Here is a 20,872-nt window from a genome sequence, read left to right as displayed (position 1 = left end):
CTCTTCTTGGAGACTCTCTCATTGGTTGATGTAGAGAATGAAGAAAGGAGGGGGCTCTCAAATCAGGCTTGCATGGGTGCTTCAAATGAGACCCCTTTCCCTCTCTCTCTCTCTCTCTCTCTCTCTCTCTCTCTCTCTCTCTCTCTCTCTCTCTCTCTCTCTCTCTCTCTCTCTCTCTCTCTCGCTCTCTCTATATATATATATATATATATATATATATATATATATATATATATATATATATATATATAGCAAAAAACACGGTGCCGGGTACAGCCAACCCTGTGGTTGTGCCCATAGTCCAATCCAGCCATGCCCTAGACACCACCCAGGGGATTTTATATATAAAGTGGAGTGTTTATCATTGTTTATAGGCGTGGAGCAAGCATAAATATCCCAATTACACTTGGATCCAACTCATCCATGCCAATGTGCACGAAAGGAAAAGATACATAAATGATACCTAATAGGGGCTCACAGAAGTTCACGCGTGCTGACCTCACGTGGTCCATGCTCCCTCCGAGTGAAAGTGGGGGCAAAGAGTGCGGTGGCCATAGAGGAGCTGTGATGGTGGAAGTGTGCGCAGTCCACCCCGTCGTTGTGAAAGTCATCCGATCAGGCGAGAGGTTGGGTGTGCCCACCTCGAGTGTTCCATGCAATCTGCCACTCCCGCGGGCCCTCCTTCGGTAGTATGTGATGCATACAGAGAGTCGGCAAGCCAAGGCATTCCACGCGATAGCATCCCCAAGCTGAGGGAGGGAGGCCCTGCCAAGAAAGAAAAAGAGAGGAGGGGTGTCGTGCGTGTACCGCATGGTAGGCCAGGGCATCTGTTGTCTGATTACCTTCTCGCAGTTGGTGAAGTATACTAGTTGTGTGATGGCGACACCACATGATGTCCTGCCATACACAATGTAGGCGCCACTGGGTGCATGTATCTGCATGAAGCATGTCAACCAATATTTGTGAGTCTGATTCTAAGATGACGTGGTGAAGGTTTTGTTCCTCGTAGATGAATAAACCATCATGTATCGCCATAGCTTCGGCTACTGTATTAGTTTGTATGCCATAGAAAGAGGAAAAAGCAAAGAGAATACTCCCTGTATGATCACGGAGGATACCACCTCCCCCTATTGGCCTTGGGTTCCCTTTGGCCGCACCATCTACATTCAGTTTGAGGATGCCGAGTGACAGTGGAAGCCAACAGATGAGCTGTAGCTGAATGCTTACAATGGCAAGGGTCACCGAAATGCCCCAAGAGTGAAGGAAGTCGCACGTGAGGCTTGAGATGCGGTTGCGAGGCGAGATGAGATGTTGGGTGTGCATGACAAGACAAGGGTCACCTAAATGCCCAGAGCTTGATTCAACGCGTGATATCTGCGGCACACATAGGAGTCCCTACATAACGAGAAGAATTTTGCCCTATCCATATCTCCCATAGTAAGTAAGCTATGGTGCTGTGTAGGATGGGACTCCGTTTAGAGCGTGTTTGCGAGAGAAACATCTTGCCAAAACACTCTATCAACAAGTTATGGAGTGGACGCCAAGGGTGTGTGATGTGACGCCAACATTCTAGGGATGTCTCACTATGGAAGAATATATGTTCCATAGTCTCAGCCTGTGGTGATGCGAGGCAGCAGTGACAACGCGAACTGAGGGAGTGACCTATACAGATTCCCTCTTTATATTTCACTTAAGATTTTTCTCAAAAAACCCTCCAATGTAAAATATATCCACCAATGCCCTTATGACCTTGTGTGTGTGACCCTCTAGGCCCATTTATCATTCTAGTTAATAACTTTAATGGTTGAATAATATTTATTGACCAGCCTTATTAATTAACTATATCAACATATAGATTAATTAAATAGGGATCAATTTAACCCAATCGATAGGTTAAGTTTCTAGCATGTGGGGTGCCAAGCTACATCTCGTGCTCTACAATATACCGAGTAGTCTCGAATTCTCTCATGGAACCTTTACCATCATCGGTTACCGTATATGTATAATTCATCATCCGTGCGAGACTCTCGAATGACTTAATAATCTCCTCTTATACGATTTATCATCAAACCCTAATCTGTCATTCAATTAGTACTAATGTGTAATGGGGATCATTGGAAAACGCCTTCTCCAAATCCTCACTACCCTAGCTAGAGATTTTTTTCTACATCATCTTCCTCAAGTCAATCTCCTCTTATACGGAGGGCGGATGATTCCATCTTGACAACTCAATCATCTCAGTAAGCTTCTTACTACATCCAATCTATAACTTATTTGAATCCCTTGATTAGAGGCTCGTAAGTCATAATCAAAATGTAGTCATCCACTCAAGAGATGTCTTTGGTGTCTCAAGGTAGTGGATTACTTATACAACCATGGCTTGAATCAACCTGATTGACGTTTACGTGTAATACCATTCAGGGATTCATACGAATCAATTCAGTGAACTCTTTCTCCAAAGAGCACCCACAATATGTCCTTAGTGTTGCCACACTAATAGCCATAGGATTAGTTATACTTATCGTATAAGTAGGATCCGCTAGTGCTATTCTATCCGGATAATTTGATGTATGTCTTGACTATCCATCGAATAAGAATATTTAGAATACATGTTTAAAGACCAGTGATCATTGTATTACGATCTCATCATAATTCACTAAGTCATTGCACGTATTCATGGACTTCATTATAAGCATCACATGGAATAATAATGAACATAATATTTTATCCAATGAACTTAAATAAACATGGTAGTCTGATTGGCTTGACGGCCACATAATATCCATCAGGGAGGACAACTTCCCAGGTTGCGATCTATGCAAGCGTATAATGACTTGATTCACCGTGCTTCACACATGGAGCCTCCCACTATGGGTGAGAAGTGGACATGGTGCAATGAGCGCCAGGTGGATGCGAGTATGTATGAATGGTTCAACCGTTGCTTTACTTATTACGATTGAGATCCTACAGAAATATTACTCTAACCACTCACTGCTCCTTTTTCTCCAAGACTTGAGTACTCGAGTAGGCCACCCTCCATTCAGATTCCAAGCTATGTGGTTAGAGCAAGAAGACTTTCATAGTTTTGTGCACAGCCATTGGCATGGAATGATCTCTACATCACATATGGAGAACTTTAGTTATAGAGTGAGGAACCTCAAGTTCCACCTAAAATGATGGAATCAACATATATTTGGAGCCACGCACGCACCAGTTGAAGCACTCATGATGGAGCTAATTGTTACTGAGCGACATCTACAAGATGGTTGGAGTTATGAAGTGGGAAAGCGGAAGCTTGAGCTTAGAGAACAGCTTGAATAAGCCATGCGACGACAAGAGATTTTCTATCTCCAATATCGTGTATCCAATGGATGTGAGAAGGTGAAAAAAATACACATTTCTTTCATGCCTCGATTTGACATAGAGCTCATCTTAATTATGTGATCCTATTAGGGATGCATAATCAGGACCCCGCCTAGTTAGCGACAGCCAGTATCGCAAACTATAATACACTCCTAGGTTCATGGCCGACTACTATAAGTGAGGATTTACTTGATTCCATCCCCCACTTGATGGCCGACCATGAAAATACCCTACTTACGGCCCTTCCTACGAGAGCAGAGACCAAGGAGGTGGTCTTCTCCTTTTGTCAGAACAAGGCCCTAGGGCCGGATGGTTTTTCTACGAAGTTATATGCAGCATGTTGGGATATAGTAGGCACGGACTTGGTGCTTTCTATCAAGGAGATCTTTATGCGTTAAGTCCTACCTAGAAGTTGGAAATCTACTTTCTTGGCGCTTATTCTAAAAGTGGACGCTCTAGTTCTTTTTAGTGAATTTTGCCTTATAGTCTTTGTAATGTATACTATAAATTTGCATCCAAGAATATTACAAATTGACTAGGGACCTTCCTTGATAGACTTATCTTGCCCGAATAGTGTGGTTCTGTCAAGGGTCAAAATATCCATGATAGTATTATGCTAGTTCATAAGTTAGCTCAGTCACTAGACACTCATATTTGGGGCTCGAACATCATCATCAAACTAGACATGGAGAAGACCCTTGATCGAGTTGAGTGGAATTTTTTTACGAAAGGGGATTTTCGATCCTCTCGTACTCTCTATTTTCAGATGATGCCATCCTTTTCCTCAATGGATCTAAAAAATTCATTGAGGAACTTATGAGTGTCCTCACTGCGTAAGAGCGGGCTTCTAGCAAGCTTGATAATGCCTCAAAGAGTAGCTTCATGGTCGGTTTGTCTACCACTACAAAGTGGTCCAGATTATCCAATAATATACCCGATACTGAGCGATTCCCTAATCTTGAATCAATTATGTGCCAAATAGACCGCAGATGTTCGTACTTTGATTGTTACTTCTCGTAATGTGTTTTGGTAAGGAAGTCTATATTATTTCAATCATTGATATTAATACCCCATTTGATTTAAAAAAGCTTAAATTTGTTTGCATTTTTTAAAGTTGTTTAGTGGATTCAAAATATGTTTAGCAAATCGATCAAGTCCTAACTGATTTACGAAAAAGAAACAAAATTATCGTTAACTACTATTGAAATTGGATTCTATCTGATCGAATGACTCTTAAGGTTGAATGTCATTGAAGTTACTATCTGATTGCCGTTTATCCAAATCAAATCCATACTTAAGATAAAAGAATGAGTACTAAATCATTTATCAGCTTAATTCAAGATATAGTAAACTTATATTCACTTAGCAGCGCTAGATGACGCCTTCTTAATTAAGGGATTTAGAAACTAAATTTCTTTGGGATAAAATTCAATTCGACTCGACCTTGTTTGCCCTCAGTTAATATAAATTAAAATATTGGAAAACAGCTAAAATGTGCAGATTAAAACAATGGGAAGCAGAATTTAAGCAAAATCATAAACTAAACAAAATTGCAAAATTGATAAAATTGAGCACGAAATAAAGTGTAAGCTGAATTCAGATTGAGCCTAGAAGTACAAGAAATGATCTGCGAGTCGATTTGAACAGATTTTGGCCAACAAACAACCCAATTTCCCACAAATTTATGCTTAAATTTGGGGAAGAATGCGGCACCAGATTGTCAGAATTGCTGTCAAAATTCAGCTCCAAATGTGCTCCAAGCTGTTCTTGAGTCAAAGAGGGGGCTAAGTGACTTCTCCTCTTGCTTCAGGATCAAGAATGCCTTCTAATTTTTTATTTTCCCCAATTTATTGACGTAGAATCAGAAGAACTCGTTCTTCCAGTTCTGCTACTAACCCCGTTCTTTTTGCTTATTACGCAGGCTGAACGGAGCGCGGCGATTGGTCCACTTGGTGTCGTGTATGCTTCATTCCTCATACGCACAACGCCCCGTACGTATCGTTTGCATGAACACATCCTGGTCAGCATGTGTGGTCCATGTCTAGCTTGGCACGGGCTTAACTCGCTGCGTCGCACGCAGCAAGTTAAGTCACACGGGATTGGTCCACGTCTGGCTTCGCATGCGGCGCGACATGCATGACGTTGTGTATGTGTGTGTCACGCTCCAAAACACCTATCGTAGCTCCGATTGGCCAATGCTCTCCACGTATGCGCTGCGCAACTTAACACAACGTTAGCGCTTAAACTGGCCCAATATGGATCAGTTTTAATAAAAAAATGAATTTTATTTAAAAGTAACTGAAATAATTTGTAAATATCATTTATTAATGCAAAGAAAAATGATTTATTAACTTCTAGAATAATTTTTGTTGTTAATATCTTTTTGTTTATATAAATAGGTCAATTAAAAAACATTTAAAATCTTATAAAATTCATTTTTATTAATTAACCTAATTATTTATGAAAAGTATTGTTTCTCTTGAAAATTAAGAAAAAACTTGTTTTAACATAAAGTCATGATAACATGCCCTAAAATTTAATGTTTTTAAATATTAAAATCCCACAAATATGATAAAATTAGCATTTTATTAGCTCTTATTTGCATGTTATCAGATGTCTTTAAAACGTCCAAGACATGCTTTAGAAGAAGCTTGTGTGGCGTATGTACCACGAACTCTCCGTTGGGGAGTTTCATCTCTGGCAAGTATGACGAGTGGGCTCGTAGAGAGTTGGACATTTGAGGCCCTCTCAGGTGGTGAGCTTGGTAGTGCCACTGTACAGAGATATTGGGATATTTATGCTTGCAGGTGGCCCAATAGTGTAATTGGGATATTTATGCTCGCTGCATGCCTAAAAATGCTGATAAACAATCCACTTCATATACAAAATCACCCTATGGCGTCTAGGGCACGAATGGATCAGTTTACGGGCACAACCTTACGGTTAGACGTACCGAACACTTTATATTTTGCCAATAAAAAAAAGAGATGTTCATGAGCGGTTGAAGCGTGGAAAAGTGCGTATCTATATAAGTTCATATTTTTAAGCTATCATTCACTCCTTGCAAGAAAACTAATTTATCATTTACATATCCCAATTACAGTTAATCACGTGGACTAGTGATGTGATTTAAACATTTATGAGTATGATGAATAAAACTGAATATGCAAAGGATGAGTCTATCTTGATTATAATGATGTCATTGAGTATGGTGGCTAAAATTAAATATGCAAATGAGTATATTTCTGATCTTCCTATAAATTGGGGAGAAGTCCTAGGCTCATGAGGGTGTTGAATTTTCTCATGGCCATCCCATTACCTAGAGAGATTTAAGGTGGTAATTGGAAAGGCTCAGTCTTGTGTCATACATTCATGTGTAATAACTATATAAATTTAGGGTGTAGATTGACCAATCTATGTTACATTCATGTGTAATACATTCAACCTTAAGAGTCAGCACAAGATTTCTTCAGTTAAAACCAAGTAACGAGATGTAAAATATTTTATTTTATTCGTCGTATGCTATTCATAAATAGGGGCCAAAGAGTATGCCTCAATGAAAAGGTTTATAGAATAGCCAGAGAGGCAATATATAATATAATGTCCATATCTATATCTTGCATTTCAATTTCTTAGATACTACAAGATATATATTCCAGATAATTGAATGCCTAACTTACTGATATTACTTGATACACAATAATAAATATACCTAACTTGATACACAATATTTAGGGTTTGACGGTCTGGGTTTTTAGCAAAGACCTAATGCTTACCTAAAGTTTGGTCCGTTCATGTTCGGTCCCAGTCTGGTCCTGTCTCGGTCTGGTCAGGTTGCCTAGTCAATGTCAAAGACAGTATAAAATTTATGATGGTCATATAGAAAATTTATATCAATATAATGAAGCTTTAGAACTCCTGGTAATGAATCGCCCGTTTGCCTCACTTCCGTTCTAAATTTTACAAAAAACTACTAAATAATAATTTAATAATTTACTTCCATTTCCCTTCTCATTCTCTCTACCCATCACACCTAAATTTCTCCCAAGATCGGCACATCTGTTTCATCCTTTTGCACGTCTTTCTGTTAACCTTTTGCTCATCTCTCTATACTCTTAACTAATAAATTCACACAAAATTTCTACATATGTTTCATCCTTTTGCACATGTCTCTCTGTTACCCATTTGATCATCTCTCTCTATACTCTTATCTAATAAATTCTCACAAAATCTGCAATTCTCTCTCAGCCTTTCGCACATGTCTCTCTCTTAACCTTTTGCTCATGCATCACTCTACCCTTTAACTAAAACATTCTCACAAAATCTGCATGTCTCTCTCTGCCTTCTGCACATGTCTCTCTCTCTTAGCCTTTTGCACGTCTCTCTCTTAACCTTTTGCTCATGTATCTCTCTACCCTTTAACTAAAACATTCTCACAAAATTTGCATGTCTCTCTCTGCCTTCTGCACATGTCTCTCTCTTAGCCTTTTGAAATGTCTCTCTCTTAACCTTTTGCTCATGTATCTCTCTACCCTTTAACTAAAACATTCTCACAAAATCTGCATGTCCCTCTCAGCCTTCTGCACATGTCTCTCTCTTAGCCTTTTGCACATGTCTCTCTCTTAACCTTTTGCTCATGTATCTCTCTACCCTCTAACTAAAACATTCTCACAAAATCTGCATGTCTCTCTCAGCCTTCTGCACATGTCTCTCTCTTAGCCTTTTGCACATGTCTCTCTCTTAACCTTTTGCTCATGCATCTCTCTGCCCTTTAACTAAAACATTCTCACAAAATCTGCATGTCTCTCTCAGCCTTCTGCACATGTCTCTCTCTTAGCCTTTTGCTCATGTCTCACTGTCGGCCTTTTGCACAGGTCTCTCTCTTAGCCATTTGCTAATTTCTCTCTCTACCCCTATCTCATAAAACTCTCATAAAATCTGCATATCTCTCTGGCTCTTTTGCACATTTCTCTCTCTTAGCCTTTTTGTCAATTCTCTCACTAACCTTAACTCATAAAACTCTCATAAAATCTGCTTATCTCTCTCTTGCCCTTTTGCGCATGTATCTCTCTTAGCCATTTGCTCATTTCTCTCTCTACCCTTAACTCATAAAACTCTCATAAAACCTGCGTATCTCTCTCTTGCCCTTTTGCATATGTCTCTCTCTTAGCCATTTGCTCATGTCTCTCTCTACTAGGGATCGGCAATCGTCATCCGTCACGTCACGCGTCACCATGACGGTCACGTGACGGATGACATAATGGTGACGGTGACGAATCAGAGGGTCCGTGACGGTGACGGTGACGGATCGCCCGTGACGGTGACATGACGGTGATGGGGTGGTCTGGACGAGTGGCGTGACGAATAATCCGTCACGGATGACGTCCGTGACGGAATTTTAATACAATTATATTTTTTTATTAAATAGGTGATAATGATCAACTAGTTGATTTTTTTGTGTTTTCGTTTTAGTAAACAAATAAGAGGGGTACTTCTGTTGAAAGACCGCAGGGTGTTCGACAGAAAGCCCGAAAGAGATTCGATAATTAGTTATTTGTATTTTTTATAAGGTGGAACTTAGGCAAATCACATGTATTTGGCGAACACACTAGGTGGTCGAAAAATGCTCAAACGAAATGTCCAAATGAAAGATCAATCCAATGTCACGATATGATGAAATTTTCAGTTGAATTCTTCCCGTTAAGATCAAAACGGATGTATAGGGATAATCTAAGACTACGTGGAAATCCCGAACCGTGCGAGAGCAGAAAAATCAACTACTATCATAGATAGAGAGGGAGAAGGAGTGGGAATGGCCGAAATAGAGAGAGGAAGAGGGAGTGATCCAGAAAGGGAGAGGGAGAACGAGAGTGAGAAGGAGAGGGAGGGATCGAGAGAGAGACTTATATATATATATAGAAGGAGATGGAGCGATCTAGAGAGAAGAGGAAGAGGGAGCGATCCAGAGAGAGACAGAGAGAGGGAAAGAGATCGTAAGGGGAGGAGTTGAGAGAGAGAGGGAGAGGGTCAGTGACATGAAACAATAACAAATACATATACATAAGATGTAAAAATAAAAATAATTATCGTCACTAGTGACGGTGACGCGATGAAATGAGGACGAGTGACGGGAATGTGACAGATTTTTGGAAAATCCTCGGCCGAGTGACGTGACGGTGACATGACGAACATTTCGTCACGTTACCGTCCGTCACAACCTGTCATCCGTCTCGTCACATCCGGGGCGTCACGTCCTGGACGTGCCGTTCCTTACTCTCTACCCCTGACTCATAAAACTCTCACAAAATCTGCATACCTCTCTCGGCCTTTTGCACATGTCTCTCTCTCTACCCATCTTACCTTTACTTCTCCATGCATGTCCATCTCTCTCTCTAAATACGAACATTCCTATTTATCTCTTACCCGCGTAGCACAGCGTGTCTTATCCTACTCCACCAGCTCCGATTCTCAAGATACTACACTGTCCACAAGGTACCAACGACTACGAGCCACAGATGGCTGTCGAAGCCCCAAATTTCGAATTTCGCAGCAGCAATCCGAGAAGAACAAGGCTGCAAGCAATTATCCATCATCATCTTCAAAGGCCGGTTACGGTTTTGGCTCGCAGATTTCGCCTTCGATGGCTTCATCGGCTTGGACGATCGGTTCTTTTCCTGTTTCTCGCGCTGGATCGAGGATTGATCGCCGTCGCCGATCTCCAATCTGCGTTTGCGGAGTTCGGGAGGAGGAGATCGTCGTTGTCGGCGCTGGAATCGCAGGTCTCGCCACGGCCGCATCCTTGCACAAGCAAGTCTTCAGATCTCGAGATCCTGATTAAACGATATTGCTTCAGTTGTTTTCGATTGAGCGTTGTATTCCTTCGATTGCAGGCTCGGCGTGCGGTCTCTGGTTCTCGAGCAGGGGGACTCTCTGCGCACTGGAGGCACCTCTCTGACACTCTTCAAGAACGCGTGGCGCGTTCTCGACTCCATTGGCGTGGGGGCGGAGCTCCGGACACAGTTTCTCGAGATCGAAGGGTGAGATTGCTGAAATTATATCTTCAAATGTGGAAAATTCGTGAAATTCAATCCTTCAACATTCATCCGTCCTGAACTTAGAATTGAAAATAGAATGAAATCTTTATGCCTTTCTTTCTGTTCCAATTTGTCATCGGGTTCAGGTGATTTTCTCTATATTTACTACAGAATGAACGAAACTGCAGAGTCTGTGAGGGATGAATGAACGAACTGCCGTTGAATTCTTCTTTGTGTGTACAATTTTCATCTGTTTTTCCTTCCATGTCCCCGAATATTATCCCGGGATGTGGATGGGATGTGGGCTTCGTCGGTTAAGCTATGGCCAGAAGAATTCTAATTTTCCCAAGTCCTTACTCCATAAGTGTAGGCAACACTTAAGGAGCAAGGACTTGCAGATTGCGCCACTCTCGCATTGGACTCAAAGACTCCCATTCCAGTTCGTCCAATGCGTGAGACGGTTCGGGACAGGTCGAAATGCCCAGGATGATTGATGAGAATTATCCTCTTCCCACATTATCTTAATGTCCCCCCAGGAAGTTAGCACTCTTTAATTTTCACCATATCTTTATCTTAACCTTTGATCTAGTGCAGGCTGGCAATGATGTCGACGAAGGGGAGGCTTCTGCGAAGCTTCACCTTCCGGGATGTTGATCCGAGGCAAGCGTCCTCCTCCCGATTCCTTCGTAATCCATGGGAGATTTGAATCTTTTGGTCTGATTTGGTTCTTCTTGCAGCCAAGAGGTTCGTGCCGTGGAGAGGAAGGTGCTGTTGGAAGCATTGGCCAGCCGCCTCCCACCTGATTCGATTCGCTTCTCCTCCAAGTTGAAGTCCATTACTCGAGGCGACGATGCCATGAAAACTCTTCTCGAGCTTGAGGACGGGACGCAGATCGAAGCCAAGGTAAGACCAAGCTCAGTTGATTAATCAACTTGCACTGTTGAAAGTAGTGTCTGCCAATCAATGATGATGATGACAAGTCGTCATTGTCCACATCATTGGTCCTCAGCATGATGATGATAAAGAAGTTGTCAATGCCATCCTCTTTTATCCCTGCCAGGATGACGATGACGAGACAATCTTCATCCTCTGTTATCATCGTTACTTGTAACCACACACAATGGACTGAATGGTTATGGTAATGGCCATTTGTCTCTGAGAGGATGACTATGAGGACATCGTCACTGTCACTCGAGCCTGGTGGACGATGACATCAACGATGATGATAATGATAGAGTTTTGGATGGTGCTTGCCATTTTCGTTATTGTTTGCAAACATTAGATGGAAGAACTGATCGATAGTATTCTTGAGCTGGATCAGGTTGTGATCGGATGCGACGGAGTTCGTTCGGCAGTGGCCAAGTCGATGGGCTTCTCAGAGCCCAAGTTTGTGGGTCACTGTGCTTTCCGGGGCCTCGGTGAGTACCCAGATGGCCACGGGCTGCAGCCAAAAGTAAACTATGTATACGGGCAAGGCATTCGTGCCGGCTTTGTCCCTGTTTCACCGACAAAAGTCTACTGGTTCATATGCTTCAACAGCCAGGACCCAGGTTCATCTTCCATTTCTTTCTATCCAATTTTCAATTAGCACAGACTTTTTAGCGGATTGGGTACATCTTCAAGTTTTTTACCTTCGTTTGCCCTTGTTTTTTTATATCATCTCCGCATCATTATCTGAGAATTTTCTGTGCTCATTTTAGGAATTTACTGAAGTGAATTTAATGTTAGGGTTGACGTTATCGGAATTAGCGCCTTAATTAGGATTTGGTATTTGGAGCTTGAGGAGTTTCTCCGAATGTAAACTGAATTTTTTCGTAGGATTTTGAAATATTAATGTCATGAGCAGGGATTCTCCAGGAAGAATGAACAAGAGAAGTGGAAAACCTTAGGGAAGAAGAAAGAACCCGCAACATCTCAAGAACGACCTTAAGATAACGGTCAAAGTTATATGTAAGTGTTCAAAGTTATATGTAAGTGTTATTGGGCCAAAGGAACGCAAAAAAGGCCCAATATCAAGATAATGGTCAGGATAACAGCTAGTACATGAAACCCATTTAACAGTTAGATGGCCCATTGACGAGAACCCATTTAACAGTTAATGTTGGGAACTCTGATACTGACATTTTCATCCTAGTTTAGCGCACCAGATTAAAAACGATTTGGAAGAGAGATGGAGTCGGACATTCCCAATTTGATACCTTGATATTTCAGTATGCGGCATTGACACTAGCGGGTTGAGAAATAGAAAGACATGTACACTAGTACATCAAGTATGCATTTATATAGATCTGGTCCTGTCAAACACCATGGATAGAGTAAATAGAATGAGAGATGAAGAAGAAGATGACCACAAGACGGCCCAACAGCCATTGCTGCCCAGAAGGTGGTAAACAAGAACCGGAAGACAGTTTAATAAACTGATGACCTTAACAAGTGACCTGCTGACCAAGTCACAAACCATAGTGGATAACAGTCAATGCAAAATCCGATGAAAAAATCAAATTACCAGCAATAAAGTAAGCTGCATAAAGAGTTGCAATTTGCTGAAGAAATCTTATGAGCAGTTAAAGGTAAGCAAAGCCCTAATAGGGGCTGTTGACTTTGACTGACAGGCTTTGACCAGTTTAATTGTGGACCAAATACTGGGATGAAGAGTGATACGGGTCTTCCGTGGACGTACCTGGAGAAGAGGAAGAAGAGAGGTCGTCTCACTGGTGCCACGTCAGGCAACATGTGAGGCAACTAATAGGTGGAAATTCTTGTCTAAAAATAAGAGGCAATCGATCATCAAAGAAGCAGCAGATTCTTGAAGGCTGCTTGAGACAGCAAGGAGCTGAGCGGGAGATCCTCCCCCTCAGAGGAAGACGAGTGTGATTCCTCGTCCCTCCACCATATCTCACTTCCTCGTTCCACTTCTCTCTCTCTCTCTCTCTCTCTCTCTCTCTCCTCTCATCAAGTCGACTCTTTTATACATTGCCATTCTTGGATTTTTTATGTTTTTCTGGAATTTGAATCACGATCTGCTGAAGTCCGTGGTTACATCTATATTCTCCATGGAGGAGCATATCAAAAAGCTGACCAAGCCATGATAAGTACGAACAGATGTGGCATGACTGACTGTAAAGAGAGGAAGGAAGAAGATAATGACATAACTCAATAGAGTACATGGCTGGGTATACATATACCCTAGGAGGGAGAGAATGATAAGAGGGCTAATGGGCTTATAGAATAGGGCCCATTAGCCCATAAGGCTGACTATCTCACTAACACCCCCCCGCAAGCGAAGTATGGATGTCATCCATGCCGAGCTTGGACACTGCACGTTGCAGGAGAGGTCGAGATAATCCTTTGGTAAGGACATCAGCAGCTTGATCAGCGGATGGAACAAATTCCAAGTCAAAGATGCCCTCGTCCACGCGCTCCTTGAAGAAGTAGCAGTGGAGTTCCATATGCTTGATCCGTTCCTGTTGGCCAGGGTTCTTTGCCAAGGCGATTGCCGACTTGTTGTTGCAGTAGAAGTGGATCGGGCCGGAATACTCCACACAAAGGTCATGGAGAATTCCGTATATCCACTGACCTTCAGAGGCCCCATCGGCAAGTGCCCGGTATTCGGCTTTAGCACTGGAGCGGGACACTTTGTCCTGCTTGCTGCTCTTCCAACTGACAAGACTGCCGAAGACAAAAGTGCAGTACCCCGTGGTGGAACGACAGTCCACAACTGAGCCGGCAAAGTCCGCATCAGTGTACACCTTCACGGTCCGCTCCATACTCCGAGGAAAGAACAAGCCCTTCCCGGGGCAGCCCTTTAGGTACGCAAGTGCCCGGTTGGCCGCCTGACGATGGATCTCCCGCGGAGAGTGCATGAACTGACTGAGGAGGTTGACGGCAAAACTGATATCGGGGCGGGTGTGGGTCAAGTACAGGAGTTTCCCCACCACCTGCTGGTACTGATATGCGTTCACCGGTGCTGAGTCCTCCCCCTTACCCAACTTGACGTTAGGGTCGATGGGAGTAGTAACCGGTGCACACTCAATCATTCCGGTCAAGGCCAGTAGGTCAACGGCATACTTCTGCTGTGACACAAAGATCCCCCGGAGGGAGTAGGCCACCTCAAGGCCGAGGAAGTAGCGAAGAGGCCGAGGGCCTTGATTTCGAACTCCTTGGCCAACACAGAGCTGAGGCGGCCGGCCTCTGCAGAATCGGACCCCGTGATGAGGATGTCGTCGACGTACACGGCCAAGATGGAGACACCCGCGGAACTGTGACGGAAGAATAGGGAGGCATCCCCATTGCTCTAAGTGTAGCCCTCGGTCTTTATGACCGAAGAGAACTGACCGAACCACATCCGCGGTGACTGTTTCAGTCCATAGAGAGACTTCCGCAGCCGACAAACGGTGCCCGGGGGGCCAAGGGTATACCCGGGAGGTGGCTGCATGTACACCTCCTCCGTCAAGTCACCGTGGAGAAAAGCATTCTTCACATCGAACTGTCGTATCGGCCAGTCGGAATGAGCCGCAAGCGCCAAGAGGAGACGGACTGTTTCCATCTTCGCCACAGGAGAGAAGGTCTCGAAGTAGTCCACGCCATACGACTGAGTAAACCCCCGAGCCACAAGTCGAGACTTGAGGCGCTCGAGAGTACCATCAGCATGATGCTTCTTGGCATGAATCCACTTGCAATCCACCGCCCTCTTGCCAGGAGGAAGTGGGACGACTTCCCAAATGTGGTTCTTGAGCAAGGACTGGATCTCCTCATCCATCGCCGCTTTCCAATGAGGAGAAGCAAGAGCATCGGATAGGCGACGAGGGAGGGGATGCGACTCGATGTGAGAAAGAAAGGACCGGTAGGAAGGGCTTAGCCGATCAAAAGAGAGATAGTGAGATAAGGGGTAGAGAGGTGTGCGAGTGCACTGACGAACCCCTTTCCGAAGGGCGATAGGCCATCCCAACTGAGCATCATCATCAGTAGACGAGGGTGACGCATCGTCCGACGGAGGAGCGGAAGCAAAGGAGGGAGAAGAAGATAGCTCCCCGGGGGTAGGGGGAGGCTCCCCGGGGGAAGATGGTGCACTAGGAGAAGGATACGGTGCACCAAGAGTAGGAGGTAGCTCCCCGGGGTGAGAGATGGACTTCCCGGGGTTAGGAGGTGCACTAGGGGGAGGATACGGTGCACCGGGAGGTGAGACGGTAGGAGGCAAGGGAGAGAAGGTGGCTGGGGACGGCGACGGTGGAGGAATGGGTCCCACAAACGGAAAGGGTTCCAAGGAAGGAGTCGAAGACGCCTCAACCAGCGGAAGGCGTGGCGAGGTAGAATCACCGAAGTAAGACTCATGCTCGGCAAAGGTGACGTTTGCCGAGATGAAAAATCTCCGAGACGGAGGGTGGTAGCAACGGTAACCTTTCTGGAGAGAAGCGTACCCGACGAAGACGCACCGGAGAGCTCGAGCATCGAGCTTCGTGCGAGTGGGAGCCGTATCGTGGACGTACGCCGTGCACCCGAAGATGCGAGGGAGGAGTCCAGTCCGCAGTGAGAGATGGGGGAACGCCTTGGAGAGACGATCCAGTGGGCTGACAACCGAGGGGCTGGGAGGGGAGACGGTTTACGAGATGGGTACTCGTTAAGACCGCCTCACCCCAATACGCCCACGGAACAGAATAGTTCAGCAGAAGGGTACGGGCGGTCGACGTGACATACCCGATCCGACGTTCTGCCATACCGTTCTGTTCCGGGGTGGCCACACAAGAGGACTCGTGGAGAATCCCATGGTCAGCAAAGTACGTGGCCAGCTCGGTGTTGACGAAGTCCCGGGCGTTATCGGAGCGGAAGCGCTGAATACCTAGGCCAAACTGAGTACGAACCATGGTGCAGAAGTGACGGACCGTCGGAGCAACCTCAGATTTGGCGGTCAACAAGTAGACCCATGTGTAGCGGATGGCCTCGTCAACAAAGATCTGAAAGTATCAGTGGCCCTTTAGGCTAGCCTGCGGGGCGGGTCCCCAAACATCACTATGGATGCGAAATAATGGAGTGGAGGAGTGCGAGGTGGACGGAGAGAAAGATGAACGACGGTGCTTCGCCAGTTGACAGGCATCACACACGATAGTCTGAAGGTCCAATCCAGTACACATCGAAGGAAAGAGACGCTGTAAAACTGAAAATGGCGGGTGACCCAGCCGTTGGTGAGCCAACTGGAGACGTCCCATACGCTGCACATCCGCCGGTCGGAGTTGGCGGTGAAGCAGGAAGCACCGAGAGCGCCCCCATCATCCAACAACAGCAACCCGTTCTCCCGCCTAATCGGTGTAGTCCGACCCACCTTGTCAAATAGAAACATCCCGTCAGGCTGGAGGTGAAAAGAACAGGACAAACTGTCAACCAAACGCTGAGGAGACATAAGTATAGCTCGCAGGGCGGGACATGAAGAACATTGCTGACCACTCCGAGGCCGTCTACAAACACTGCCCCAATTCCAGCAACACGCAACCGTCCACCACCGGCTGTAAGAATTGTAAGGTCCCCACTATGCCTTTCGTAGGATACAAACCGGTCATTGAACGGGGTCATGTGTTCGGTTGCCCCCGAATCAAGAACCCAGCTCGTATCCGATACGAGAGGCGAGTAAGAAGCCGTACCACAATACCACTGTTCAGACTGAGGGAGAGAGAACGCACCAAATCCACCAAAATGTGCCGTCGACTGAGTCGGAGTCTGCATAGTAGCCACTTGGTCACGGAGACGGGCCAAGTCGGCTTGGAGCTGCTCAATAGTCGCCGGGCTGGTAGAAGAGGTAGAGGAGGAGGCAACCATAGCTTTCCCTTTGGTAGCCTCCTTCTTTTTCCGGTTGTCGTACTGACGCTTCTTGCACCACTTGCGGAGATGTCCAGGCTTGCTGCAGTAGGAGCAAATCAGCTCGGAGGGGGCCGCCTCCGCAGGGGGAGCAGGAGTGGGCAAGGGAGGCCGGGCGAGGAGGGCAGTCGAGTCACGAGCTGCCTCCGAGGAGAGAGTGCCAATGACATGAAAATGACTCTCCTCTTCCTGGAGTTCCTTCATCAAGTCATCAATGGAAGGAAGGCCTTTCTTGCGATGGAGGGCACGGCGCCGAGTGTCGTCATACTCCTTGTTTAGGCCATAAAGAAACCCCAAGAGGCGTAGGCGAAGAGTGTTCTGGAATGACTTGCACGTCGGATCATCCGTCGGCAAGTAGTAGTCCACCTCGTCCCACAGCTTCTTGTGTTCCAGCGCATAGTCCGAGATGGACAGTGCGCCTTGGCGAAAGTTGCTGGCTTTAGCAACGAGCATAAAGAGGCGCCAGTTGTCCCCTTCGCGGCCGCAAAATTTGTTGGCCTGGTCCCAAAAACCCTTCACGGTGGAGCAGCGAGGGAACCTTTCACGGAACGAGGGTGCCAGGGAGGTCGTGTAGAGCCATCCAAGGACGAAGTGTTCCTCGGCTTCCCACGCCGCATAGTGTGGATGGGTCGATGGAAGCGGGGCTTGTGTGCAATGCTTGAACAGTTGGCGAGCCTTGAGAGTAGTCTCGACAAAGTGACGCCACTGTAACAAATTTGGGCCCTGGAGACACGTCGTGTCGGGAACCGCCGGCAGAGAATGAGTAACCTTGTGTGACAAGGGTTCTCGTTAAAAGTCTGCATTGGTGAAGCCATCATCTGCAACGGCCGGTTGACGCGTCTGGCCCGTGGAGTAAAGTTCCTCCGACATCAGAGCCGTGGTCTCTACGGAGACGGCTGTTGTGACTGAGGTTGCGGCCCGTGCTGCGGCTGCGGCGGCGGCTGCGGTTGCTGGCAGTGGCTGCGGCTGCTGCTTCGGCGGCGGCTGCGGCTGTTGGCTGTGGCTGCTGCTTCGGCGGCGGCTGCGGCTGCTGGCTGCGGCTGCGGCGGCTGCTTCGACGGCTGCTGCGGCTTCTGCTGCTGCCTCGGCGGCGGCTGAGGCAGCTGGCTGCGGCTGCGCGCGGCTTCGGCTGCGGCTGCGGTTGTGCGCGGCTGCAGCTGGCGAGCGGCTGCGGCTGGCGCGCGGCTGCGGCTGCGGCTGTGCGCAGCTGCAGCTGGCGCGCAGTTGCGGCTGCGGCTGTGCGCGGTTGCGGCTGCGGCTGTGCGCGGCTGTGGCTGGCGCGCGGCTGCGGCTGCGGCTGTGCGTGGCTGCAGCTGGCGAGCGGCTGCGGCTGCGGCTGTGCGCGGCTGCGGCTGGCACTCGGCTGCGGTTCCGGCTAGGGCTGCGGCTGCGGCTGGCGCTCGGCTGCGGCTGCGGCTAGGGTTTTGGCTGCGGCTGGTTCTCCGGAAGCTCCGCGGGCTGGCTACAGCTCGCGCTGTGGCTGATCCGTCGGTCACGCTCCGGGTTCGCTAGACAGCGAGAGGGTGATGTCAAACCCTAGATAGAAGAGCTCTGGAGCTCTGATACCATGTCAAGAGAGGAAGGAAGAAGATAATGACATAACTCAATAGAGTACATGGCTGGGTATACATATACCCTAGGAGGGAGAGAATGATAAGAGGGCTAATGGGCTTATAGAATAGGGCCCATTAGCCCATAAGGCTGACTATCTCACTAACACTGACTAGTGGACAATGATAAGTTTGTTATCATCAGCGTCTTTATCCCTTAACCGTATCAGATGATTTCATGATCGTCATTCGTTCATGTCACCCATGAATGATGATGAAGAGGATTACCAATTCATCATCATCAACCAATCCCTGATGGGAGATCTAACAGCAAAACATGACGCTCGAATCTTATAGATGAAACCTGAAGAACAAGCCAATATGACTCAACTAACTAGAGGGTTTCCTGACCTGATTCAAGGATAGTAACTTTAAGATGAGAAATTACAATCTCTTCCCTATTTCAAAATGATCTGTCAATCTTAATTTGCCATGTTATCTTGTCATAACAAACAACTTCGATAAATTTGGACAAAATGAAGTCTGGGGTGGACGCTTCCATGTTGATACTGTAATTATGCCTCGATATTAAACTAATAATAGGAGATACATTATCAGGCTTTGATATGGCAACAGTCAACATGGTCGTTCAGTTCTTTTTGTGCGAACTTGTGCGAATTGTTCATTCTGTTCTGTTTTCCAAACAGAACAAAAACAAATTCGAACAGAACATCACACAGACCCCGTGTGCGGTTATTTTGTTCTCTTTGTGCGAATTTTGTTCTAGTTTTATGCGAGTGTGCGAATGTGCGAATTTTGTTCGTTTTTGAAAAAAAAAAAGAACAGAACAAAGAACAAGGCCCTGTGCGGTTCTTTTGTGCGAATTTTTTATTCGTTTAAAACAAACAGAACAGAACAACCATGTCTAGGCAACAGCACAGCAGCCTGTTTTTATTAATTCCCTTGTCTCCATTTTCAGGGTCAAGGGGCAGGGAGGTGGCTGTGCTAAAGCGGGAGGCAGCAGAGATGGTGGCCGGGTGGCCGTCTGCTCTTGGTGACGTGATCTCAAGGACGCCAGATGTCGGCATTCTAAGGACGCCGCTGGTTGATCGGTGGCTTTGGCCGGGGGTCTCGCCGGCGGGGGCCGATGGCGGCATGGTGCTCGCGGGGGACGCATGGCACCCGATGACTCCGAACCTCGGCCAGGGCGGCTGCTGCGCTCTGGAGGACGCCGCCGTTCTCTCTGCCAAGCTGGCGGCGGCCGTGGCTGACGGGGCGACGAGCTCGGTCGTCAATGCTCTTGCTGACTTCTGCTCCGAGCGGTGGTGGCGAGTCTTCCCGTTGACTGTCCGGTCCAACCTGGTGGGGTCACTCCTGCAGTGGGACAACCCCTTCGTCTGCGCTTTGAGGAACGAAGTCGTCATCCCGAGGCTGGTCATGCTTGGCCCCTTCTTGGAACACACCAACTATCGTGTTGATTTTTCTCAAACCCGTTGACTGGTCCTGTCCGCAGGTCAACGCTTGATACGTGGAAAATCAAATTATTTTATAGAATCTTCTTTAGTCATCAAATATATCTTCTTTAGTGTTATTTACAATATTTTTTAGTGTTATAATCTTTTTTATTAGGCTGCTGAATTATGATTGTTAGCCGCCAGTGTGGCCCACAGTGGGGATTTTTTACGGAAATTTGGTTAATTGGACAATAAATAAAGGATTAGTTTTTAACGATCAAAATGGAGAAGTTGGTTAAATTATCGGGTCCGGATCGGACTTGCAAGTAGATCCGATAATTTTGTTTTACGTGTGGGCAAGCAAGAAAGAGGAGGAAATCGGTCAGCACAATAGGGGTATTTTAGACATATCCTTCCGATTCTCTTCTTCCACACGATCTCTCTCTCTTTTTCTTTTTCTCAAACTCTCTTTCGATCTCTCTCTCTCTAACTTTCTCTCTCTTTTTCTCTACCTTTCTCTCCCTCTGTCTTCCTCTATCTATCTATCTTTCTCGCTCTCTATCTTTCTCTTCCAGTCTCTCATTCTCTCTCTATCTACCTCTCTCTCTTTCTCTTTCTGTCTCTG

General features: G+C 46.1%; 1 protein-coding gene across 2 annotated transcripts; it reads left to right on the top strand.

The window, feature by feature from the left end:
- The first annotated feature begins 9,803 nt into the window (after positions 1-9,803).
- Positions 9,804-20,365, top strand: CTF2A (FAD/NAD(P)-binding oxidoreductase family protein). Of its 2 annotated transcripts, XM_078581696.1 has the most exons (6): positions 9,804-10,170; positions 10,254-10,400; positions 10,992-11,057; positions 11,135-11,300; positions 11,719-11,947; positions 19,773-20,365. In XM_078581696.1, exons 1-6 carry the CDS (start codon positions 10,004-10,006, stop codon positions 20,288-20,290), a joined length of 1,293 nt encoding a protein of 430 aa, XP_078437822.1. In that variant the 5' UTR covers positions 9,804-10,003; the 3' UTR covers positions 20,291-20,365. The 2 variants fall into 2 exon arrangements, with proteins under 2 accessions (XP_078437822.1, XP_078437823.1); XM_078581697.1 differs by lacking the exon at positions 9,804-10,170 and having other exon boundaries at positions 10,266-10,400; positions 10,987-11,057.
- Positions 20,366-20,872: the final 507 nt, after the last annotated feature.

The sequence above is a fragment of the Wolffia australiana genome, chromosome 10 (genome assembly GCF_029677425.1).
Source record: "Wolffia australiana isolate 7733 chromosome 10, ASM2967742v1".
NCBI classification, from domain to species: Eukaryota; Viridiplantae; Streptophyta; class Magnoliopsida; order Alismatales; family Araceae; genus Wolffia; species Wolffia australiana.
Note: the sequence above shows the minus strand (reverse complement) of the source record. Positions and strands in the feature narration are given on the sequence as shown.

Coding starts and splice junctions, on each gene's coding strand:
- CTF2A (XM_078581696.1), top strand. CDS start 10,004: ATGGCTTCATCGGCTTGGACGATCGGTTCTTTTCCTGTTTCTCGCGCT. Junction 11,058..11,134: donor TTCCGGGATGTTGATCCGAG/GCAAGCGTCCTC, acceptor TTCTTCTTGCAG/CCAAGAGGTTCGTGCCGTGG. Junction 11,948..19,772: donor CTTCAACAGCCAGGACCCAG/GTTCATCTTCCA, acceptor CTCCATTTTCAG/GGTCAAGGGGCAGGGAGGTG.